The following is a 21,359-nucleotide window of genomic DNA, read 5'->3' on the forward strand; positions in this document are numbered from 1 at the left end:
GGAAATGGGATGTTTCCAAAAAATGAAATGGGGGAATACCTCTCTTGTCTATACTTTACCAAGGACCACTCTGTTAGCCTCAATAAAGGGTGTATCCTGTCCTCCAGAAAGAAAGAGAGAAGGGCAATTTGAAACCAAAATCAAACCCGCAATGCCATGCGGCTATCTTGCCCTCTAACCCTGACTCTTCCCTTACTCTGCTTTCCAGGGCAGGAAGGAGATGTTGGAAAGGCAGGATGTGGGGGGAGAGGCCCATCCTCCACCTGAGGGTGGTCGACTCCAGGTCCCCGAGGCCTGCCTTGCTGCCCGTGCCCTAAGGGTAGGTAGTCAGTTCATCTCTGAGAGCCGGCCATGGTTACCTCTCAGCCTCCCACTGTCAGAGTTTCTGAGGAAGGGAATTCTGCTGGCTCTCACTACACAGCACCATCCCCTGAAAGTCACAGGGACATGCTGGGGCGTGCAGCCCTGAGGGCCTCCGGGCACCCACAGCACCCCCACACCCTCACCCCACCCAAACCCTGGGCTTGGGAGGGAGAGGTGAGGAGGGCTACTTGACTTAGAAAAATTTCCTTTCTGTCACCAAATAGACTAAAAATCTGTCTAGGTAGCAGGAATTTGGGAGAAGGGAATTTGGTTTAGAGGACAGATATATTAGAAACTCTCTAAGGAAAAGGGAGGTGACATGCTGCTCTAGGAAAAACAAACCGATTTCTCCCTTGCTTATAACCTAGAGAAAAGGCCAGAACACTAAAATTCAACCACCCGGCCTGAATCCCTCAGCATTTACTCCGTGTCAGGTCTCAGGTGGGCTCTGGGGATCCGTGACACAGATCTGCCTTGGAGGGGCTCCTTGTCAAGGGGCTGAGGCAGGAGAGAAGGATTACAGTGGAAGATGACAAAGCATCAGTTCTACGTGAGAAGGTGGAGAAGGCCCTGCACTCCTCCTGTGCCCACCACGTCCCAGACTCACCGCCCCTTCTGCTTTCACACCAGGCTCTTTCCCACCTGGGCCTTCACTCACACTACTCCCTCCATCTGGAATGGGGTCGCCCCTGCTCTTCTCAGGACTGCCTCCTTCTCTTCCTCTGGGTCTCAGGTTAAATGACACCTCCCCAGAGAGCATGCGTGTGACTGGACTCTAAGGCACAGGTGTCCAAAGTGGGGTCCCAGGCCAGCAGTATCAGCATCACCTGGGAACTGCTTGGAATGCAGGGCCACCCCTGACCACTTCATAAGAAACCCTGGGGGTGGGCCCAGAATCTGTCTTTTAACCAGCCCTCCAGGCGGTTCTGATGCATGGTCAAGTTTGAGAATGTCTGCCTTAAGGAGTTCCATCCCCCACTCCTCACCCTACTACTGTAAGTTCTTTCAGAGCAGGGACCGTTTCTGTGTTAGTCACATCTAGTGCCCAGCAACGTAGGAGACGACACCTAGGAGACGCTATGGCAGAGAGACGCATGAAGAAAGATCACATTCGTCTGGGTCTTGAAGAATGGGTAGGAGTTTTCCAAATAGGCAGAAGCGCAGAGGAAGGGGGAATTGCAGGCAAAGGAACGGTGAATACAAAGACAGAGATGTAGTTCAGTAGAGCTAGAATTCCAATGTGGTAGGGGAAGATTGGTAGGGCATGAGGCCTGGGAGGCAGGTTAAGGAATCGATTGGGGGGTGGAGACATTGAATGCCGGGCTAATTAGCTGGGACTTTATCCTCTAGGCCACACGGTTCTCAACCTGGATTGCACACTACAATCACCTGGGGAGCTTTTAGAAAACAGCAAGACCCAAGCCCCATCCAGGACCAATAAAGTCAGAATCGCTGGGGGTAGAGCCTTGGTATTGGTATTTTTTAAGAACTCTCTAGAACATTCTAATGTGCATCCAGGGTTAAGAATGCCTGCCATAGGCAGTAGGGAGTAATGGAAGTCACTTAAGCAGAGGTATGAGCTAACCAGCGTGTGTCTTAGAAAGATCATTGAGGGCAAAATGGAGGGTGGATGGATGGATGGATGGATGGATGGATGGATGGATGGATGGATGGATAAGTAAATGAGTAGATGGTAGATGTGTGGATGGATGTAGGCACAGGCATGGGGCTGTAGACAGGAGAACTGGTCAGGAGGTGACCTTATTCCAGGAGAATACAGATAGCGAGGGCCCGGGTAGCATCCAGGGAAGGCTGGACTTGAGAGACTCCTCAACAAGGAGAGCAGATAATCTTGGGGACATCCTGGAAGTGGAGAGTAGGAGGGAGGAAGGAGGGGTGGATGGTGATTCTGAGCTTCAGCTCTCGGGCGACTGGATGTTGACGACATAAACCCAGGTAAGAACTACAATGGGAGAAAAAGGCTTGGGTAGAAAATACTTTTCATATCCCACTTTTCACTGCTTCTTAGGTGGCGACGGAAATGGAAAGACTAGAGTAAAAGAGAGATGAGATAATTGAGCTGTTACCTAAATTACTTCAGGGGCTTAACTCAACCTAGGATGGAAGAATTGAACAGCATCAGAGAATTAACTGCGCAAAATTTATGGAAATCACAGCCAGAAGGTGAGACAAATAGGCTCCCCTCCTTCGAGGGGAGGGAGATCTTGAAAGGGTGCAGAAGTGCTGGCATGGCTTGGAGATCATTAACTAGGTCACCTGGCCAGGGAGATTAGATACGAGAAAGAGCAGAAAGATCAGAGCTTTCCTTATGGGAAGCTGTGGGCAGGAGGCAATGCGGCCTTAAGTGGAATTACAGGAGGAGGCAGAAAGAGCAGAGGCAAGGAGGAGAAAGTTCCCGGAAAGCAACCAAGGACTTGTCAAGCTACAGTGAGCAGCTGCTGGAAAGATGAAGGTCTTGGTTCATTGTGGCTCTCACTCGTGCACCATCTGTCTGTGTACATGTGCCAGGCACAGCTAGGTACTATGGCTGCAGCCGCGATCAGAGCGGGCAAGACCCTGCTTCCCTCAGCCTTCCACTCGAGGAAGGGAGACACACGAGGAAACAGAAGATGATGACACAGACTCACAAACATAGTGATGAGGAGGAGCTGGTGAGGTGGACACGATGGCTTCCTGGAGGAAGTATATTCTAGACTGAGAACTAAAGGCTGGAATGGAGTTTGATAGGGCAGAGTTTTCTACGTGGAGAAATGGGATGAGCAAAGGCCCAGAGGGAGGCCGGAGACAGCATGTGGGTGAGCTGAGCATAGCTGAGGGGGGCTTGAGCGTGGTGCTGTGGGGGGGGAGTGAGAAACGAGGCTGGAGAACTAGGCAGAGGCCACGTAACCCAGGGCCTGTAAGTCCCATCAGAGAATTTGAGCTTCATTCTGAGGTTGGCAGGGAGCCATAGAAGGGTTTGGAGTAGGGGAATGAAAGGGTGAAATTGCATTTTCAAACTTTCACTCTGGCTACCATCAGGAGGACAGACTCAAGGAGGATAAGAGAGAAGGTGAGAGATCCGAGAAATACTAGGTGGGAAACTGATTGGGGTGAGGATTGGGGTTGGGAGGGAGGAAAAGACCCACAAGGCCACTCCGAAGGTATCCAGGTTGAGCCCTGGGAGAACATGTGACATTTACCGAGATGAGGAGCAGGTCAGCAGAGAGCAGGGAGGGAAGACAATGAGCTCTATTTGAATAAGACAAGTCTAAAGAGCTTCGGGGGCATCCTGATGGCAGTACCTGGGCTAGAGCCAACATAAAGCTCACAGTGTAGTGGGGGAGATGATAACCATCAGAGTCTAGCAAATGTGTGTGAAGTTACAACCGCAGAAAGTGCTAGAGAGGAGAGCATGGTGCCATGAGGCCCTGTAACAAGGGAGCCTGGCCTGATTTCACAGGTCACTAAAGCGTCCCTGAGGAAGGGCTCTTTCGGCTGGTCTCTAAAGGAACAGTTGGAGTGAGCTAGGTGAAGTGGGTCAGGAGAGTAGACTTGGGAGGAAAGGATCCCAGGCAGAGGGAACAGAATGGGCAAAGGCTCATTGGGGAGCCGGGAGCTTGGTGCATTTAAGGAACTGAATAAAGACCAGTGTGGCAGGAGCCCAGGAAGAAGCAAGGCAGAGGAGGGGGCAGGTGCAGGGTTTTGCAGACTCTGGCCAGCACACGGTCACCGTCCTGTTGGCACCTGGACTGTTCTGGGACCATGGAAAGAAGCACCTGGGCCATAGATGGCAGAGCTGGACATTGGCCTTTGGGGACCTTTGGTTTTGCCCTTCCTTTTTCAGGGGGTTGGTTACTTGTCCGTTTTGAAAGTGGGATCACTTGGACCTGAGAGCCAGCTCTCCACGCTAACAGCCATTTTTGCCTATAGCAGCCGTACTTTTGGAGAAGGTCAAATCGAACCTGGACCTGCTCTCTCTCCTCTGAGGCATGTCTTGAGCAGCCTTTCTACTTTTCCAATCTAACATTCCAGCATCTACACAGCAGGTAGAAACTGCTGAGCTAAGGCATAATGCAAGAACTTTCATACATATATAATTTTTTTAAATTTTTTTGCCTGAAAATTTCTGGTGAATCACAGCTTTCTTTCTTTGGCTAGGGGAGCTGGGTCTGAGGCTCCAAGAGACTGCAGCTAGAGCAGTGAAGGCCTTGCCAAGCTGGTGAGATAGGAAAATGAAATTAGCAGTGAGCCAGCTTCTCCAGTTTCTCAGCTGGGGGCTGGAAAATTCTGCTTAGCAAACAGAACCCATTTCCAGGCCTGCAGAGCCCCATATTGCAGAAAAATCCAAATCTACTGCCCTGGGATCGTGGTCCCTCAGGGAGGGAGGCAGGCAGCTTCAGCTGACACCATCCTCAAGACGCCGAGTCCGTGCCTCTGGCTTCCTGCTCCATTCCAGAACATTCTTGGGTTTTACTTTGGGCTTGTTTGGGCGGCTGCCAGCAAGGCTGTCTCTGAAAAGCACTCCCTCACTCCTAGGATCCCATTCCTCACAGAGCATAACAGTAGACATCTGTTACTCTTTTCTGCTCAGAATCTCTCCCCCTTTCTTTTGATAACAATATCTAGATGTTCTCTCTCAGGAAATCTAGATTTAGTCACTCTCAGGCAGGCCCTCTCCTGACCAAAAATGCCATGACTGCTAGTAATCACAGTAGAAAGAGTGCACCACGCATTTTTTTCTTCAAAGCCACTGTTGCAAACTCTTACGTGTACTTCAAAGCCCCATCCTCAGGCAGAATTGACCACTCGCTCCCTCACTCTCTCCCTCACTCCTTTGAGGAATCATCCCTGTGCCATGGTGAGCCTATGACCAGCAATTCACCATCCTGGCCACAGAGTGAGCTGCAACTCCAGGTGTTTTGGTGGAAAAATGGAGGAAAGAACGCTCCTCAATTAGTTCCAGGGCCAAAAAGGTGTGGTGAACCTCTTGCTACCTAAGCTGTCCCAAGCAGGATTTGGAATTCACTGTCCTAGCTGGAGCAGGAATCATTCATTCCACAAATATTAACTGAGTGTCATCTTTTGTGCCACGCAGTATTAAGTAAAATCAGCCACACTCCCTCATTCATGGAGGTTACAGTCCAGGGGGGCCTCAGGTGACCACCAAATAATCACATATATAGACAGGAAATTGCCAAGAGATGGAGAGAGCAAGCCTAGGTCCCGATGACATCCTTTGAGCGCCTGGATCCAACTATGCCTGAGACAAACCACTTCCTATTCCTTTACATTTTTTGAGTAGAATTTTTGATCCTTTAAATTTCTCCTCCTCCCATTACTACCATTTTTGCTTAAACCAGTCTAAAGTATTTCTGTCACTTCGGCTAAAGGTGTTCTGACTAATAGCCACAGTTCTTGGTTTGTATTAATTTCATCAACAAGATTGTGAGCCTTCTTAAGGCACATCCAGCCATCTTTTTAATCCTCTGTGACTAGCACATAGCAGATACTCAAAAGATACTAGCACAGTGAGTGAGTGAATGAATGAAAGAATTGGATACTGCCAAGGGCTATGGAAGGATACAAGAAATATAAGAGATTGTTCCTGCCTTGAAGGGGCTTATAGAATAAGTGAAGAAACAAACCCCACATGTGCCAATGGCAACTGATGAGATGGCGTGAGCAACACATAAAAGCTGCCATCCAGAAGTAACTAGATGAGAAGATCTAAATGAGTGGTTTAGACAGAACACCCTGTGGGTCTCAGCTAATCCCTATGGAAAGGCCTTGTGTGTGTGGGGGGGGTAATCTCTACTCCTGATCCACCTGGGGTAGCAGCCCATTATGAGTGAATTGTGTCCTCCAAAAATTTTTCATGCTGGAGTCCTAACCTCAGGACCTCAGTGTGAGACCTTATTTTGGAACTCGGGTCTTTATAGAGAGAATCAAGTAAAAATGACGTCATTCAAGTGGGCCCTAATCCAACATGATTAGTGTCCTTATAAAAAAAGGGGAAATTTGGACACACACACAGAAAATGCTATGTGAAGATGAAGGCAGAGATCGGGGTGATGTTTCTACAAGCCAAGGAACACCAAAGATTGCCAACAAACCACCTGAAGCTGGGAAAAGGCCTGGAACAGAGTCCCTCACAGACCACAGAAGGAACCGGCAGCCTGATCTCAGACTTCCAGCCTCCAGAACTGGGAGACACATCTCTGCTGCTTAAGCCGCCAGGTGTGATGCTTGTTACAGCAGCCCTGTGCACCGCGGTACCCACCAGATCTCAGCCTGCCCTTCCTGGCCCAGTGCAGGCACCCTCTCTGGCCTTGTCTCCACCCCTCACCCTGCCCCTCTGCCCTCTGGCCACACTCACCTTCTCTCAGTTCTAGAAGGTGCTCGTGCTCATGGAGCCTTCACATTTACTGGTGGGAATGCCCTTATCCGTGTGTCTGTTGAAACCTACCCACGGCAGAGCCCCTTCCTGCCAGTTGAAATCCACTGACTTAGAAGCTGCCTTTGGCTGATGCCTGCCCTGAAGCAGAGTAATCCTGATGGGGAAGGACTACCTCCACTGAGTCGCCTGGCTGAAGCAGATTCTGCTTACCCATCTGGGGTGCTATGGAGTCAAAGCTGGGGTTCAAATACCAGTTCTGCCCCTTCCCATCTGGGTGAACTTGGAAATTAGTTAAACCTTTTCTTTCCTCATCTACAAAATGGGGTTGATAAACATCTACCTCAAAGTGGCATTTTAAGGATTAAGTGAAGTAATTAATGGGATGTGCTTAGCATCAAACCCAACATATCATAATATTGTTATTATCATCGCTATATTACCACCAGCACCTCACTCGGTTGTTGGGAAAATCCAATGACTGGTGTATATAAATTTATGACCCATGGTAGGTTTTCTAGAAATGTTGGTTTTCCTCCTCCCATTACTACTTTATCCCCCTGCAAACTCTTACGTGTACTTCTAGGCCCAGTGCAAATGGTCCTGTGACTCCCCCTCCACCCTGGGACAGAATTACTCCCTCATTCATTTGCTCCCCACACCTCAAAGTGACAGTGCCCTGGGTCTGGTGTCCAGCATGTCCTCTGAGCTCCCCTTGAACCTGCTGAATGTATCCTTGGTACCAGAATGAAAATCTCTGCTCCAGGCAACGCCGGGCCAACCTCATCTTCTCTGTCTCTGCAAGCCCCTTTTGCCTTAATATATCCACCTGCAAAATGGGTGGACCATGCGGGGTGTACAGTGTTAGGTAGACGAAGTGTCCCGACCTATGGCTCCTCTGCCTCGTTCTTTCACTGGTCAGCTGGGGATCCTAAGCCAGGCTCACCGAGTGTGGTCGTCAGTCCCTTGCCTGTCAGGTGGGGAGAATAATACCTTCCTGAACTCTCCCCAGCCCCGCCAGGATTCTTGGGTGGATTTAAGGAGCTCAAGTCTGGGGAGTCACTTTGCAAAGTATAGGGAAGGTACTGTATGATCTTCAAAGATCATTATTATGCTATTTGCTTAACAGAATTGAGTCAAAACTAAACCCTTGCATATTACAGCTTGCTTAAATCTCCATTATTACAACATCGAGTTTTCATTTTTTAGAATAAAATTTGAATGATATGCACATATCACAGATATATGCACATATCACGTATCATACATAAATAAATCACATCCTGGTTAGTACTTTGGATGTTGCTGATTATAGGCTCAGAGGATCCTAGGAAACCTGGGGTGGGATCTGAGAAAGGACTAGAGGGAAAAACTGGAAGGGGAAAAAGGGATTGCAGCCATCGCAAAGACCACTCTAGGCTGAGCCTCCAGCCTTAACATCCCTCCCAGCAATGAAGAAAGGAAGTTGGAGGATGGAGAGGGTTGCCTGCAATGCAAGAGGTTCCCTTTCCCAGAGAAGGTGTCATGCTGGCTTCAGGAGTTTTGCCATTCCTGCATACCATCACACGTCCCTGCTGGTTGTCCTTTTTTACTTAACTGCACTTATTTATAAAGGACTTTCCCTAGTCTAAGTTAAAATAAAATTTTAAAAAAATCACTTGCCATAAATAGAAGGTAACTAAAAATGTAAGTTCAAGAAAAACTAAACAGTATCACTCAGTCCTAAGCAGATGCTAACACCCCCTCAATTTGTGAAAAGTGGGATTAGAGAGGCATTAGCAACATGCTAGCACTAATTTGAGACTTTCTCCTGGAGCCAACCACAAAGACTGAAAGAGAACTGAAAAGGTAATTTAATATTTATGGTTCGTGTGCTGTCAGTGATCCCTCCCTCATTTTGAGGAGAACTGATCCAGTCTGACCGTCCATCACATTATAGACATACGCTCCTAAAATACCATGCCTTTGAGTACACACCTCCACAGATTAGCCATTCACACCTTCTAAGGCAGCCCTTGCTGGGCTGGACAGCTCTGGCTACTGGAATGTTCTCAAGTGTGAGTTGAAGTCGGCTTCTCCGAAAATGTTATTTTGGACCTCACTTCTTTCCGTCCGCAGCTGCACAAAATAAGTCTATTTTGTTCATGTATTTGAAGAAAGCATTTGGTCATATCTTGGTCTTATCAGTTATTCATTCAAAAAACTTTGATAGAGCTTCTGTTATATATCAGATAGATGACAGATGATGATGATGATAGATAGATAGATAGATAGATAGATAGATAGATAGATAGACAGACAGACAGACAGACAGACAGACTAGAAGTGGCCCCTTGTCTTCAAGCAGCTGGCAGACTGAAGTGGGAAAAGCAGGCCTATGAGCTGGCACATTCCTTGCTCATCTGCCCTGAGCCCCACGAGAATGACACACAGATCACTACATGCATGGGATCAATAGCCGGGGCTTCCCAGAAGAAGTGCCCCTGAGCTGGCCATGGTGGGATGAGCAGGAGCTGACCAGCAGGAGGGGAGGGAAGCCCTGACGCCCACATAAGGGCGATGTGGCCTGGTCTGATGGGTGGCTCTCAAGAAACACAAACCCAGCCCAGAGAGGTGAAAGGACACGCACCCAACGTCACATAGCTAGAAGCAGTTTGGCCTTTTGGAGCCAAATAAACCAAGATTAGAATCTTAGTTCTGCTACTTAACCTACTCTAGCTGTGTCCCTCTGGACAAATTACTGAATTTCTCCAAATCTCAACATTTTCAACTAGAAATACAGAGATAGTACCTGCCTCGAAGTTCACCACGTTTACCATGAAGGTTAAAGGAGACAATGCACATAAAACATCACGGCACGCGACAAGGTGGATGTGAGAGTATTCAAAAGGTGAAGCGACCTGCACAGCAGACACTGGGCCAGCAGGAAAGATCTGCACTGCACATTGTAGTGGGGGATTATTGGCTCTGGGAAACGTCACTGGCAAGCCATGACTAGTGTGACAGTCATCGTAGTAGTAGTAATAGCTATGAATGGAGACACAAGACCCACCGGAGGACCTTCCCCGTTTTCCCCACCTCGTTCTGCGGAAACTCATTCTGAATCCTTTGCACATTCATAGGCTCAATTTACCAGCCACAAAAGTACTTCTCTGCTTAGGATTTACCTGAAAGGCTAAGTCCACATTATAGCAACTTTGTAAGGAAATGCTATCTCTGAAAAAAGTCTGTGATGCTTCCCCTCCCCCCACTCCAGAAAAAGTGTTTCCTCAGCGATCAAATTAGTTGCTCACTGGAATCTCAACTGCTCCGTGAAGCTGAGAGATGCTGCAAACCTCCTTTGCATAAAATATTAAGCATTATTCATTAACCAGCCAAGCACCCCCCAGCTCTTTCCAAATTCTGCTTTTGCCCATTTAAACATATTTGAATAGAATTCCCTGTTGCTTCTCCCCACCCCCTCCAGCTGTCCAAATAGCAGCAACCAACACTTAGCCTTCTGGAGAGAGCATTTTTATCAGGGATATCCCCAGAAGGTCAGAGGTATCAAAACTGAGGAGTCGAAAGAAAGAGCCCTGTCACCTCACATCAGAGCACTGCCTGTAGCTCTAGCATTCCAGAGGGAACCCAGCGTTTGTCTAGAACAGAGCTTTTCAAACAAGGAGTGCTAGTTGGGGAAACAATAATCAATACTATGAGGGAGGGAGAATTCTGTGGTTAAACAGCATTTAGAAAGATGTCAACAGGCTTATTTATCGCCAAACTTCTCAGAGCCGTCCTTATCCTAATGTGTGTTGGGAATCTCTAAGAGGGCGTCCAGACGGCAGTTGTTACCAGCTTCACACATATTTTCTCTCTCTCTCTCCTAGACCTCTTAAAGTATTAGTGTTTTAGAAAACACCGCTCTGAAGGAGGAAAAGCCTTAGTCCAAGGAAAACTCTGGCTTCCTAGAACTACTGGGCTTGCTTGAGAACTTCCTCCTTCCCCAAGAGGCAGCTCTCAGGCCCCGTGTGTCCTTTCACACCGTACCTCCTCAGGAAGGGCTCCCAGCTCCAGGCCCTAGAAAGAACAAGCCAAGCCTAGGTCAGGCCTGGCTGGAAAAGGATGGTGGGTCGTGGGTTTTATGGTGGGGAAAAGGAGGGCTCTAGCAGGCCAGCACGGCCTGAAAGTGAGTTGTAACAATTTGTCATCTAGACAATCATCATACTGGGTGACTTTTAAACATGAAAACCCTGGAGAGCTTGTTAAAACATAGCTTGCTGGACCCTACCCCCAGAGTTGCTCATTCAGCAGTCAGGGAGGCCCCAGGTTTTGCATTTCTAACAAGGCCCCAAGTGATGCCCACGCTTAATCAGGACTGCACTTTGTAAACTAGTGCTCCAGCTTCTGTGGTCCCTGAGCCCCAGTCAGGGAATCCACGCTCTGTCCTCTCAGCAACACTGAGCCAGGCGCCAGACACAGGCATGAGTAACCATTCACCCAAATGGCCTCACCAAGCTCCTAAGGCAACCAAAAGATAAATGTCCCCTGCTCTGCCTCCCACCATTCCCAGCCCAGGGCAACCTAATTACCACTTGGCCTTCGTTTACTCATTCAATAAACATTTAGTGAGTACCACCCATATATCAAACCTGGTGCTAGGGACCCCAGGTCAACTGCCTCCCTTTCTGCCATCTCGAAGCTCGTAGCCCAGTGGTTATCAAAAGACAAGAAAACAGGGTGGCAGCTTTTGCCTCACCTCCCTTCTCAACAACTTCCATCTCAAGCCAGAAGTGGAAGACACCTTTGATTCCTCGCCTTTCCCCAATTCTACCTCTGAAAGATTTCCCAGCATCTGTTCACTCCTTCTCACTTGCTCTGCCATCAGTCAGGGGATCGTCACCAGCTGCCTGGACAGCGACACTCCCACTCACCCCCTGGTCTCCTCAGCTCCACTCTTGCCCCCTCCAATCCAGGGTGATCTTTTAAAAATCGAAATCAGGGGCTGGCCCGGTGGCTCAGGCGGTTGGAGCTCCGTGCTCCTAACTCCGAAGGCTGCTGGTTCAATTCCCACATGGGCCAGTGGGCTCTCAACCACAAGGTTGCCAGTTCAACTCCTCGACTCCCGCAAGGGATGGACTGTGCCTCCTACAACTAACTGGACTTGGAGCTGAGCTGTACCCTCCACAACTAAGATTGAAAGGACAACAACTTGACTTGGAAAAAGCCAAAGTCCTGTTCCCTTCCCCAATAAAATCTTTAAAAAAAAAAGAAAATCGAAATCAGATCATGTTACTCCCTACATATGATGCCTCAGTGACATCCTACTCTGCCCTCATCACCAGTTCCAGCCCCACTGGCATCTCTCCCCTCACACTGCCCCTCACGACTGCTCCTTCCCGTCCCTCAGGGCTCTGCTTAAATGCCACCGCCTCCAGGAGCCATCCCTGACTGCCTTCTAGCTCAGAGGATTACAGGGAGCTGCAAATCCTCTGACAGACCTCCCATGACAGAAGGGCTTTATTTCCTGTCCCCTTGAAGCTGAGCTAGGGTTGAGAAGACGGTGCTCGTCCTAGCCTTGAAGAAGACTGCAGCTTCCCCACTGTTCTCCCACAGCCCTGAGCTTCCATGTCTGAAGTCTAACACCTGGGTGAAGCGCCAGGTCGACAGGCCCTGACGTCACATGGAGAGGGAGGCAACCCAGCTGAGCCCAGCCTTCCAGCTGTCCCCACTAAAGCGCCAGGTCCATGGGCCAAGCCGTGTCGGACCGTCCAGCTCACACTGGCCACAGCTGAACATCACTAAATCCCAATCCCAATTGGTGCCACATAAAGCAGAAAAATCACTCAGCTGAGCCTTGTCCAAATTCCTGACCCACTAAATCATGGTATACATTAAGTTTGGGGAGTATTGCTGTTACAGATAATAGATAACCAGGGCACTTTGCACCATACTTACTCCCATCCTAGCAATCATTTGCTTTGGTTTTTTTATGTTTGATTCTTAATCTCTCTCCTCCACTAGATGTTAAATTCCATCATGGCAGGAACCAAGTCTATCTCGTTTACCACCGTATCAGGGCCTGGCACATAGCCAGGTGCTCAATAAATATTAGATGAATAAGCAAATCAATAAGTACAGAATATTAGGGGCACACAGAGGAAGCACGAGAGAAAGTGACACCTAAACGCTGAGGCCTAGCAAGCGAGCAGGGGGCAGGGTTCAAAGAGCAGAGCCATAAGGATTGGGTGCTTGCCCCAGCCACCAGCATCCACGGGCGTTCCCCAAGCCATGTACTCGCCTCTCGAGAGAAGAGAGAATATCTGAGAGCAGAGACTGCGTCTCCTAAATCTTTGTGTCTTCAGCACAGTGCACAGTCCGGGAAAATAAGAGGTCCTCAACACATTCATTTCAAATAAATGAACGACCAACATGGCTTCCTGGAGAGAGGAGTCCGAGCTGGAAGTCAGGAACCCTGGCTTTTTTCACTCAACAGTTCACTGTGGGTCCTTTGTAAAAATAAGCCACTCCACTGGCAGGGTGCTCAGCTGGCGTGAGATAAAACCACCGGCTCCTCTCTATGTGCCGGGCTTATCACCAGGATTCTAAGACAGCAAAGGTGTCAGAGGGCTTTGAAAGAGAAATGTGGTTAGAAGAGAAATCTGTGATGGTAGGAAAGAAACACGTGATGGCATTGTTCTCTAAATATTCAACGTGCCCCAGGTAACCCTCAGAGCCATCATCTTAGCCTTTCTTTGAATCGTGTGCCACACAGAACACAACACAGGTAAGTCTAGCCTAGACACAGCACCTCCCGGGCAACTGTAATGGCTTTTTTTTATTATTATCTAGGTGAGTAGGGAGCAGCTGGGGCCCATGCAGCGAGAGGCTGAGCACCGGACATAGAGTCGAGAGACCTGAGTTCCGGTTATGGACTGAACGTGTATCCCCGCCAAAAGTCATGTGTTGAAATCCTCCCCCCGATGTGATGGTATTAGGAGACGGGCCTCTGGTGGGTAATTAGGATCAGACAAAAAGCCAAAAGAGGGCCTGCACCACAACCCAACCATGCTGGCACCCTAACCTGAGACTGCCAAGCTCCAGAACTCTGATAAATAGATTTCTGTTTATAAGCCACTGGGTCCATGCTGCTTTATCGTAGCAGCCGATAGTCTAAGATGGTTCCCATGACACTTCTGCCACTGTGAGCTCTTGGGCAAATCAATTCCCTCTCTGAACCAAATCTCTCTGCCAAGTAGACTTTATAGACTGAGTAAATACCATCCCTCCTCTTCTTCTCCCCCACTTTCTCCCACTCATTCACAAGCACCCCACCTCTGCCCGGCACTGGGCCCACTGCAGTGGGAATAAAGTGACAAGACCTGGGTCCTGCCCCGCAAGCGCTCAGACACTACCAGCAGACAGATGGACACCCTTCAATGAAGTACCCGTAAAACAACAGGAGATGGCCTCTCCGGAGAGCCAGGATAAAGACCCTGTGTGCTGAGCTCCAAAAAAGAGGCAGGCAGGGGTCATTGCTGGTTGGCCCTGGGGTCAGAGGGCAAGTCCAGGCATCCCCTAGAGACACCCACTTCCAAAGCCGCTGGGGGCTGTGCCGTTGAGTTAGCATGTTGCAGAGGGCTCACACCAGCTGTGCTAGCCTGGCCCACACCCTAATTAGGCTTTCACACCGTGTCGAGCAGCCTGCTTGGCCCGAGTGCCAGCTGGGGCTCCTGTTCTGTCTGGTGGCCTCGGTTAATCAACACATGAGGGGCTGGCCAAGCTTGTTACAGGTGATGCAAGGGAACAGAGGACCCCCACCCGAGCTTCCCCAGTGCCCCGCCTTTCCCCTCTCCCCCATGTTCACACTCAAAATGAAAGAGGAAGGAGAGAGGCAGGAGCTGAGGCTCCAACCTGACCACACAGCCCCAGAAGGCTCCAGTGACAGCTCAGCCAGAGACTGGGTTTCCGAACATGTGTCTGCAACTGTGGTTTTAGGGGGTGTTCAGACCCCATGGCTGTAGGCAGGCTGCACCCAGAGTGAGGAGGGAGAATGAGAGTGATGGTTCAATGCTGTATCTTTCCAATGATGGGTCCACAGACATGTTTGGACAAGCTGCTTTCTCAGAGCTGCACTGTCCTCATCTATAAGATGGGGTAGTAATACCCACCTGGCACACAGCAAGCACTCAGTTAACACGCTCAATAAATTACCACTGCTGTTGTTATTATTAAAAGACAAGCAAGAAAAACCACCAAAATGTGAGCAGTGGTTGCTTCTGAGTGGCAGGACTGTGAGCGATTTCTTTTCTCTCCTATCTCTATGTATTTCTAAATTGTACACAATGACCATTTTACTTTTATCGCTTGGGGAAAAAAAAACACACAAATTTTCTCCCCAAAAATATATCAGAAAAACGAGATTATGTATGTGAAAGGACGTAGACAGTGCCTGGGAGGAAATTATTAATAGAAGCTTCCTTCTGCAGTGCAAGTTCAAAGAGATGTGATTTGGTAGAAAACTAAGCACAGCATTTGCAAAGGAGTAATGAATTTTTGCCCTTTAATAAAGCAATTTCTTATTTGCACACGTCAAGAGACGAAGGCACAAAAGCAAGTGTTCGAACGCTGTGGCACAGACTAAGGAAGAGGTTAAAGGAAGCATGCCCTCTGGCCAGAGTGGAAAGCAAAACTATAGAGGGGAAGGTGGAAGCAACCTACGTGTCCATCGACAGATGAACGAACAAACCAAACGTGGTCTGTACGTACAATGTAATATTATTCAGCTTTAAGAAGGAAGGAAATCCGTCACATGCTACAACATGGATGGACCATGAGGATCTGCTTAGTGAAATAAGACACAAAAAGATAGATACTGTACGGTTCCCCTTATATGAGGTCCCTAGAGTAGTCAGATTCGTAGAGACCGCAAGTAGAACAGTAGTAGCCAGGGGCTACGGGGAGAGGAATGGGGAGTTCGTTTTTTAATGGGGACAGAGTTACAGTTTGGGAAGATGAAAAAGTTCTGAGGTGGATGGTGGTGATGGTTGCACAACAATGTGAATGTACTTAATACCACTGAACTGTACCCTTAAAAATGGGTAAGATGGTAAATTTTATGTTATGTGTATTTTACCACAATCAAAAAATATAAAGAAAGGGGAAAAAGAAATTGGACCCAGAGAAAGAAGTATCAGGTCAGACAGGTTGAAGCAAGTCTCTGGTCTCCTGCGGTTAAGGGTCACTGGCTGGAGAGATGCCCGGAGGAGGGCGAACATCTGGGGAGCACGCAGAGGGAAAAACAGTTGCAAGGTGGTGTCCGCCCTGTGGGGTGAATGTGTCCCAGCGAGGCTGTGGCTCCTGCATACACTTAGGAGAGTTTTGAGCACAGAAGGTTTTGTCGCTGGAGGACTCGAGGGCCCCCCACACGCCTGAGAGGACCGTGCCTCCAGGAACAGAGCACTTGGGGCATGAGAAACTAGCTCACTGAGGATTTGTGCCTTGTAAATAAGTAAATAAGGCAGGAAGAGAGCCCCAGCACTGGTCCTCCAGGGAAGTAAGGGAGAAGAATGCTTTCAACATCAGTTCCATGGAGAAGAAATTCTGAGGTCCTTGTGCTAAAGGAATTTGGAAGTGGGCTGGCTGACCCGGAAATAAAAGAGAACTGGATAGGACCAGGATGCCCTGGAAGGAGGTGGGGTGTCAACTTGGCCCAAATGGAGGCTAGCACAGTGCCTGGTGCTTGGTAAGATGAGAATGACAGCAGCAATTTATTGAGCACGCACTGTCTGTGACAAGCAGTCTTCTCGGGGTACTCATTTATTCCCTACAACATCCTCATTTATTCCCTACAACATCCTTCTGCGGAGAACTATTTCTACCTCACTTTACACTAAGGAAGACTGAGGCTTGGAGGTGTGCGCGTCCTGCAGACTCAGGGCCTCTGAGGCAGCCATCGGCCTCCTTTCAGCTTTGCAGCCAACTGCCCACCCACCCAAGCACTGCCTCCCATCGCCCACACCCCCGCCCCTCCTCACTTGAACTGGTGCTCCCGGGAGCTGCGGATCTTGGAGGAGAATCGCTCGGCCAGCTTCTCCAGGCTGCGGGAGTACTCGAGTTCAATCTCAGCTTTGCGACGGAAAAACTCCTGGAGGTCCTGCAGCAGCTGCAGCCGAGACTCAGATTGCTGCTCCAGGCATTTAAACTGCTCCACCAGCTGCGTGCGGATCTCTGTGGGCAGAGGCAAGGAGGGGGGTGTCAGGCTGGTGGTGTGGACAGCCATGGGACCCACCCAGCTGACCCAGTGTTGGCGGCCCAGGCACTGCAGTTCCAGCAGCGCCACCCCCTCACCCCCCACTCAGAGCCTCCAGTCATTGGCACAAAGATCTCACATATGTCAGTTTTGCCACATGGTCAAACCCAGTGCTTCCCAAAGTTGAACCGTTGCATGTCGCCACCACAATTTCTGCCATATCCACATGCTACAGCATTATTATTTCTTCCATATCATCTAGCAAATTGGCCCACTTTTCTTACTGAAGTGAACTTATTTAAAATGAAAAATTTTATGTCACTACAGGGAAAATAGAACCACTTGCCAACCTGGTACATAGAAAAATTAATTCAATGAAAACAAAAATTTTGTAAAATTCTCTCTAGAGACTATTGCTTATCAAAGGCCCTAAAGCCTAAACGGCTCCTCTCTATCAACAAAAGGGAAACAGGAACGTGAGCGGTGTTTGAATTATCTTGAGCTCCGTGCATAAACATCTTAAGTACCACAAGAGGAATGCAGCCCACACTTCAGGAAATACTGATGGAGCAACCAGGTCTGTGCAACCAGGGCAAAAGTTCAAAAGCTGCGGGGTGGTAAAGATAAAAATCACAGCCCAATCCCAACAGCCATGGCCAACTTTATCTTCAAGCCCAGTGTTGTCACTGCTGCCGTCCCCATGCATTAACTCCTTCCCAGCCATCCCACAAGCTGCTCAACAGATCAGTCTCCCCATAGCTCTCTGTCACACCAGCTCTCTGTCATACCAGCGCCCTGCTCAAATCACCCCAGGGCCCCCTCTGCCTGAGTGTTAAGTCCAACTCCTTACCATGAAACTCAAGGCCATCTACCACCCAGCCCCCAAATTATCTTCTCAGGGTTGACCCCCCAATGGGCTCTCCAAACCATCCAAACCAATCTTTGAAATGTCCAATCCCACCTGCATAAATGGTGGCCGGCAGCATCCTTCACAATGAAATGGTCTGCAAAAGAGGCAGCCCTACTCTGGGGTATATGAAGACTTTCCAAGGGGCATGCAGGCAGGAAGAGTTATAAGGGAATCAGCTGGAGATCCTGCTTCTGTTCCCACTCCCCTGCTCTGCTTGAGAATGTGTCTCAGTCTGCATGGCAGGACCCCTCTCTTTTCCCACCTCCCTCTTCAAGACAGTCCTTCTCCCTCTTTGCAGACGAAAGACTAACTTCTCCCTCATCCAGAATCGGACTACGGGGCAGTGCCCCAAAGTGTCAAGGTTTCTGAATAGCAAAAAAAAAAAGGACAGTTCTTGCTGCTCAAAATGTGATCCATGGATCAGCAGCATTGGCATTGCTGGAGGGCTGATGAGAAATGCAGAATCTCAGGCTCCAACCCAGACTTTCTGCATCGGGATCTGCATTTTCACTGGATCCTCAGATTGGTCCTTATGGACCTTAAAGTATGAGAAGTACTGCTATGAACCACCCCATCCATCTCATTAAGAGAAGCATTTTTCATACTATCTTTATGTTTCGTAGTTATTTATCAAATTATAAAATATTGATGTTATTTTGATGAGTTGTGTGATAAATCAATCCAAAAGAAAGGTTGAGGTTTATGGCCTAAGGAAATTGTTTAAACAACCATTTCCATTTACATGCATATTTTGGGTAAAAAGTATAATAATCATTAAAAATGTTTTCAAGCATAAAAATATATTACGATAAAATTCTGTGAAGGAAGTAGAAGGGGATTAGGAATTCAAGAAGGTAAAGAAAGGAACAATGTACAATTTCTGACTTGTGCAGGTAATTTTTGATGAATGGTGCATACCGATGTCTGACCTGACAATTTTGCTCATGGATACGTACCCAAAAGAAATCAATGTTTATGTCCACAGAATATATATACAGAAGAAAACTCATGGTAGCTTTGTAGCCAAATATTAGAAACAACCCAAAATGTCCATTTAAGAGTAGACGAGACTTTTTTAATGTGAGCTATTTGTTCAGTGGAACACTATACAACAATGAAAAAGATGAGCTACTGCGACCTACAGCAACATGCTTCAAAGTCACAGACTTCATGTTGATTGAAAGAAGCCAGAACAAAGGAAATCACATACAACTAGTTTATGGTGATAGATATGATGATATAGTGATGATAGAGGTCAGAGAAATGGTCACCTGTGGAGGAATATTGACCGAGAGGGGGCACAAAGGTGCCTTCTGGAACACCGGCTATATATATATACCACACCTGGATTTGGGTGGTCAGCATACTGGTAAAAATTAATTGAGCTGCATGCTTCAGATCGGTGCATTCTACTGTATATAAGTGATACTTCAATAAAAAGGCAAAAATTAAAAATTGTTATGTTAGTTTCCATTTGATACATTTAAGAGAGTAATTTTATTCTACAAGGTGAATATTTACAATATGACAGAAATTATATCCTTTGTACCTACTTAAACTTACAGTGAAACGATTGCAGATGTCAAGTTAAAATGTGTGAGGCAAAAGAGACTTTTTTCCCCCAAAGTTCATTTAGAGGGTAGGCAAGCAAAAAAGTTTTAAAAGCAAAACCACTGCTTTAGAGCCCTTGTGAAGCAGGGCTCCTCCCAGGAAGTCTGGACGGCTCAGCCCTCGTGACCCTCCTCTGAACTCCCACGGTACTTACTTAGTCTGAGACCACCTCGCGCTGTTTTTCTATTCTTTCATGTACCCATGTCTCATCTGTCTTAGCCCCTCAAATGAAACTTAAGCTCTGAGGGTGGATTCTCCCAGCATATATGGGTCATCAGGATATAAATATCTGTAAGGCAAATTAGTATTTACGTTTACCAAGTACTTTTCCCCAAGGACACTAAGTGTTGTGGTTATGGGAGTCTCACCCAACACAAACACACACACACACCCACACACACACACACCACACCACATACCACACGTAAGACGTGGATATTGTTTTTATCCATTTTTACAGATGAAGAAACGAAGGCTCTGTGTAAACCAAGATCAGGAACTTGTTCAAGTTCACATTTTGTTCTATGAACTATCACAAACTATACAGGTACGCCTATGACATGGCCCATTTGTTGAATTGGATTGAGATGCCATCATTCCCACAAGGGCAAACCCTGCCCCATCGATGCATGGTTATAAAAATGCTTTCCAAATGTTTTTCAAATTACTTTTAGACCATCCACTATTTGGGACTCATAATAATCTTGATACTGTGTTTCCCCAAAAATAAGACCTAGCCGGACAATCAGCTCTAATGCATCTTTTGGAGCAAAAATTAATATAAGACCCAGTCTTATTTTACTATAATATAAAACCGGGTCATAATATAATATAATATCAGGTATAATATAATACTGGGTATAGTATAATATAATAACAATATAACGTAATATAACATCATGTAACGTAATATACCGTAATATACCGTAATATACCGTAATATAACATAATATAATATAATACCGGGTCTAATATAATATAAATCTAATATAATACCCGGTCTTATATTAATTTTTCCTCCAAAAGACACATTAGAGCTGATTGTCTGGCTAGGTCTTATTTTGAGGGAAACACGGTAATAATCCCTAGCACTTCTGGAGCACGTCATTTTTTCCAGGCCTGATGCTGAGTTCTTCAGATATTTATCTCACATAATCTGTACAGCATCCCCTATAAAGTGGGTGCTACTAGTGTTCCCCCACTTTTTCCCCATAGATGAAGAAGTGGAGGCTCAGAGGTAAATAGCCTCTGGTCTAATCAGCTGGTACGTGACAATTACGCTAGAGATCAGGCCCAGCCCCTTCAGATGGGAACAATGATCCTCTCAGCACCTCACTAGCCTGAAGCCATGTGATTAAAAAAGAAAAAAAGACTTTAATCCATCTGTATTCAACCTCTTGCATCCTTTTTGTAACAAGATGGTAGTCTAAAGAGATAGTAGTATTTAATCAGAAATGCTGCAGCCACTGCCTTCCTCCATTACAGGACATAATCAGGAGCCAATGAGCTCATATTTTAGAGGAAAAGCTCATAAATCACATAGTGATGACAGGCGCCGCTTTGGAAGGAGCAGAGAAACAAACCTCCCCCAAGTCACACAACCAGCTGGATGGAGCCTTCCAGGCTGGGTCGTCGCGGAACCTCTAGCAGCACGGACGCCTCAGAGTCACAAGTCTTTCTAGCAGGAAACAGCCCTGGCAGACGCACCGACGACTGCTGTCTGCCTGTGCCCTGGAACCCTGAAGGGATTTGATTACCCATCTCTTTATTTCTAACTCCCTTCCAAGTCGCTCCTCCCCGGGGCAGGCATAGATTTGGTTTTTCTCCTTGAAGATTTCAAAAGGAACGGA

General features: G+C 47.5%; 1 protein-coding gene across 5 annotated transcripts in view; it reads right to left on the reverse strand.

Annotated features, from left to right (window-relative positions):
- Positions 1-21,359, reverse strand: part of SRGAP3 (SLIT-ROBO Rho GTPase activating protein 3) — a 237,789-nt gene that overhangs the window by 106,444 nt on the left and 109,986 nt on the right. For all 5 annotated transcript variants that reach the window (XM_081071603.1, XM_081071599.1, XM_081071600.1 and 2 more), the window contains one exon: positions 16,774-16,966. In XM_081071603.1, coding sequence (XP_080927729.1) covers positions 16,774-16,966 — 193 coding nt within the window. The remainder of the gene's footprint in view (positions 1-16,773; positions 16,967-21,359) is intronic.

Source organism: Rhinolophus hipposideros (genome assembly GCF_964194185.1).
Source record: "Rhinolophus hipposideros genome assembly, chromosome: 14".
NCBI classification, from domain to species: domain Eukaryota; kingdom Metazoa; phylum Chordata; class Mammalia; order Chiroptera; family Rhinolophidae; genus Rhinolophus; species Rhinolophus hipposideros.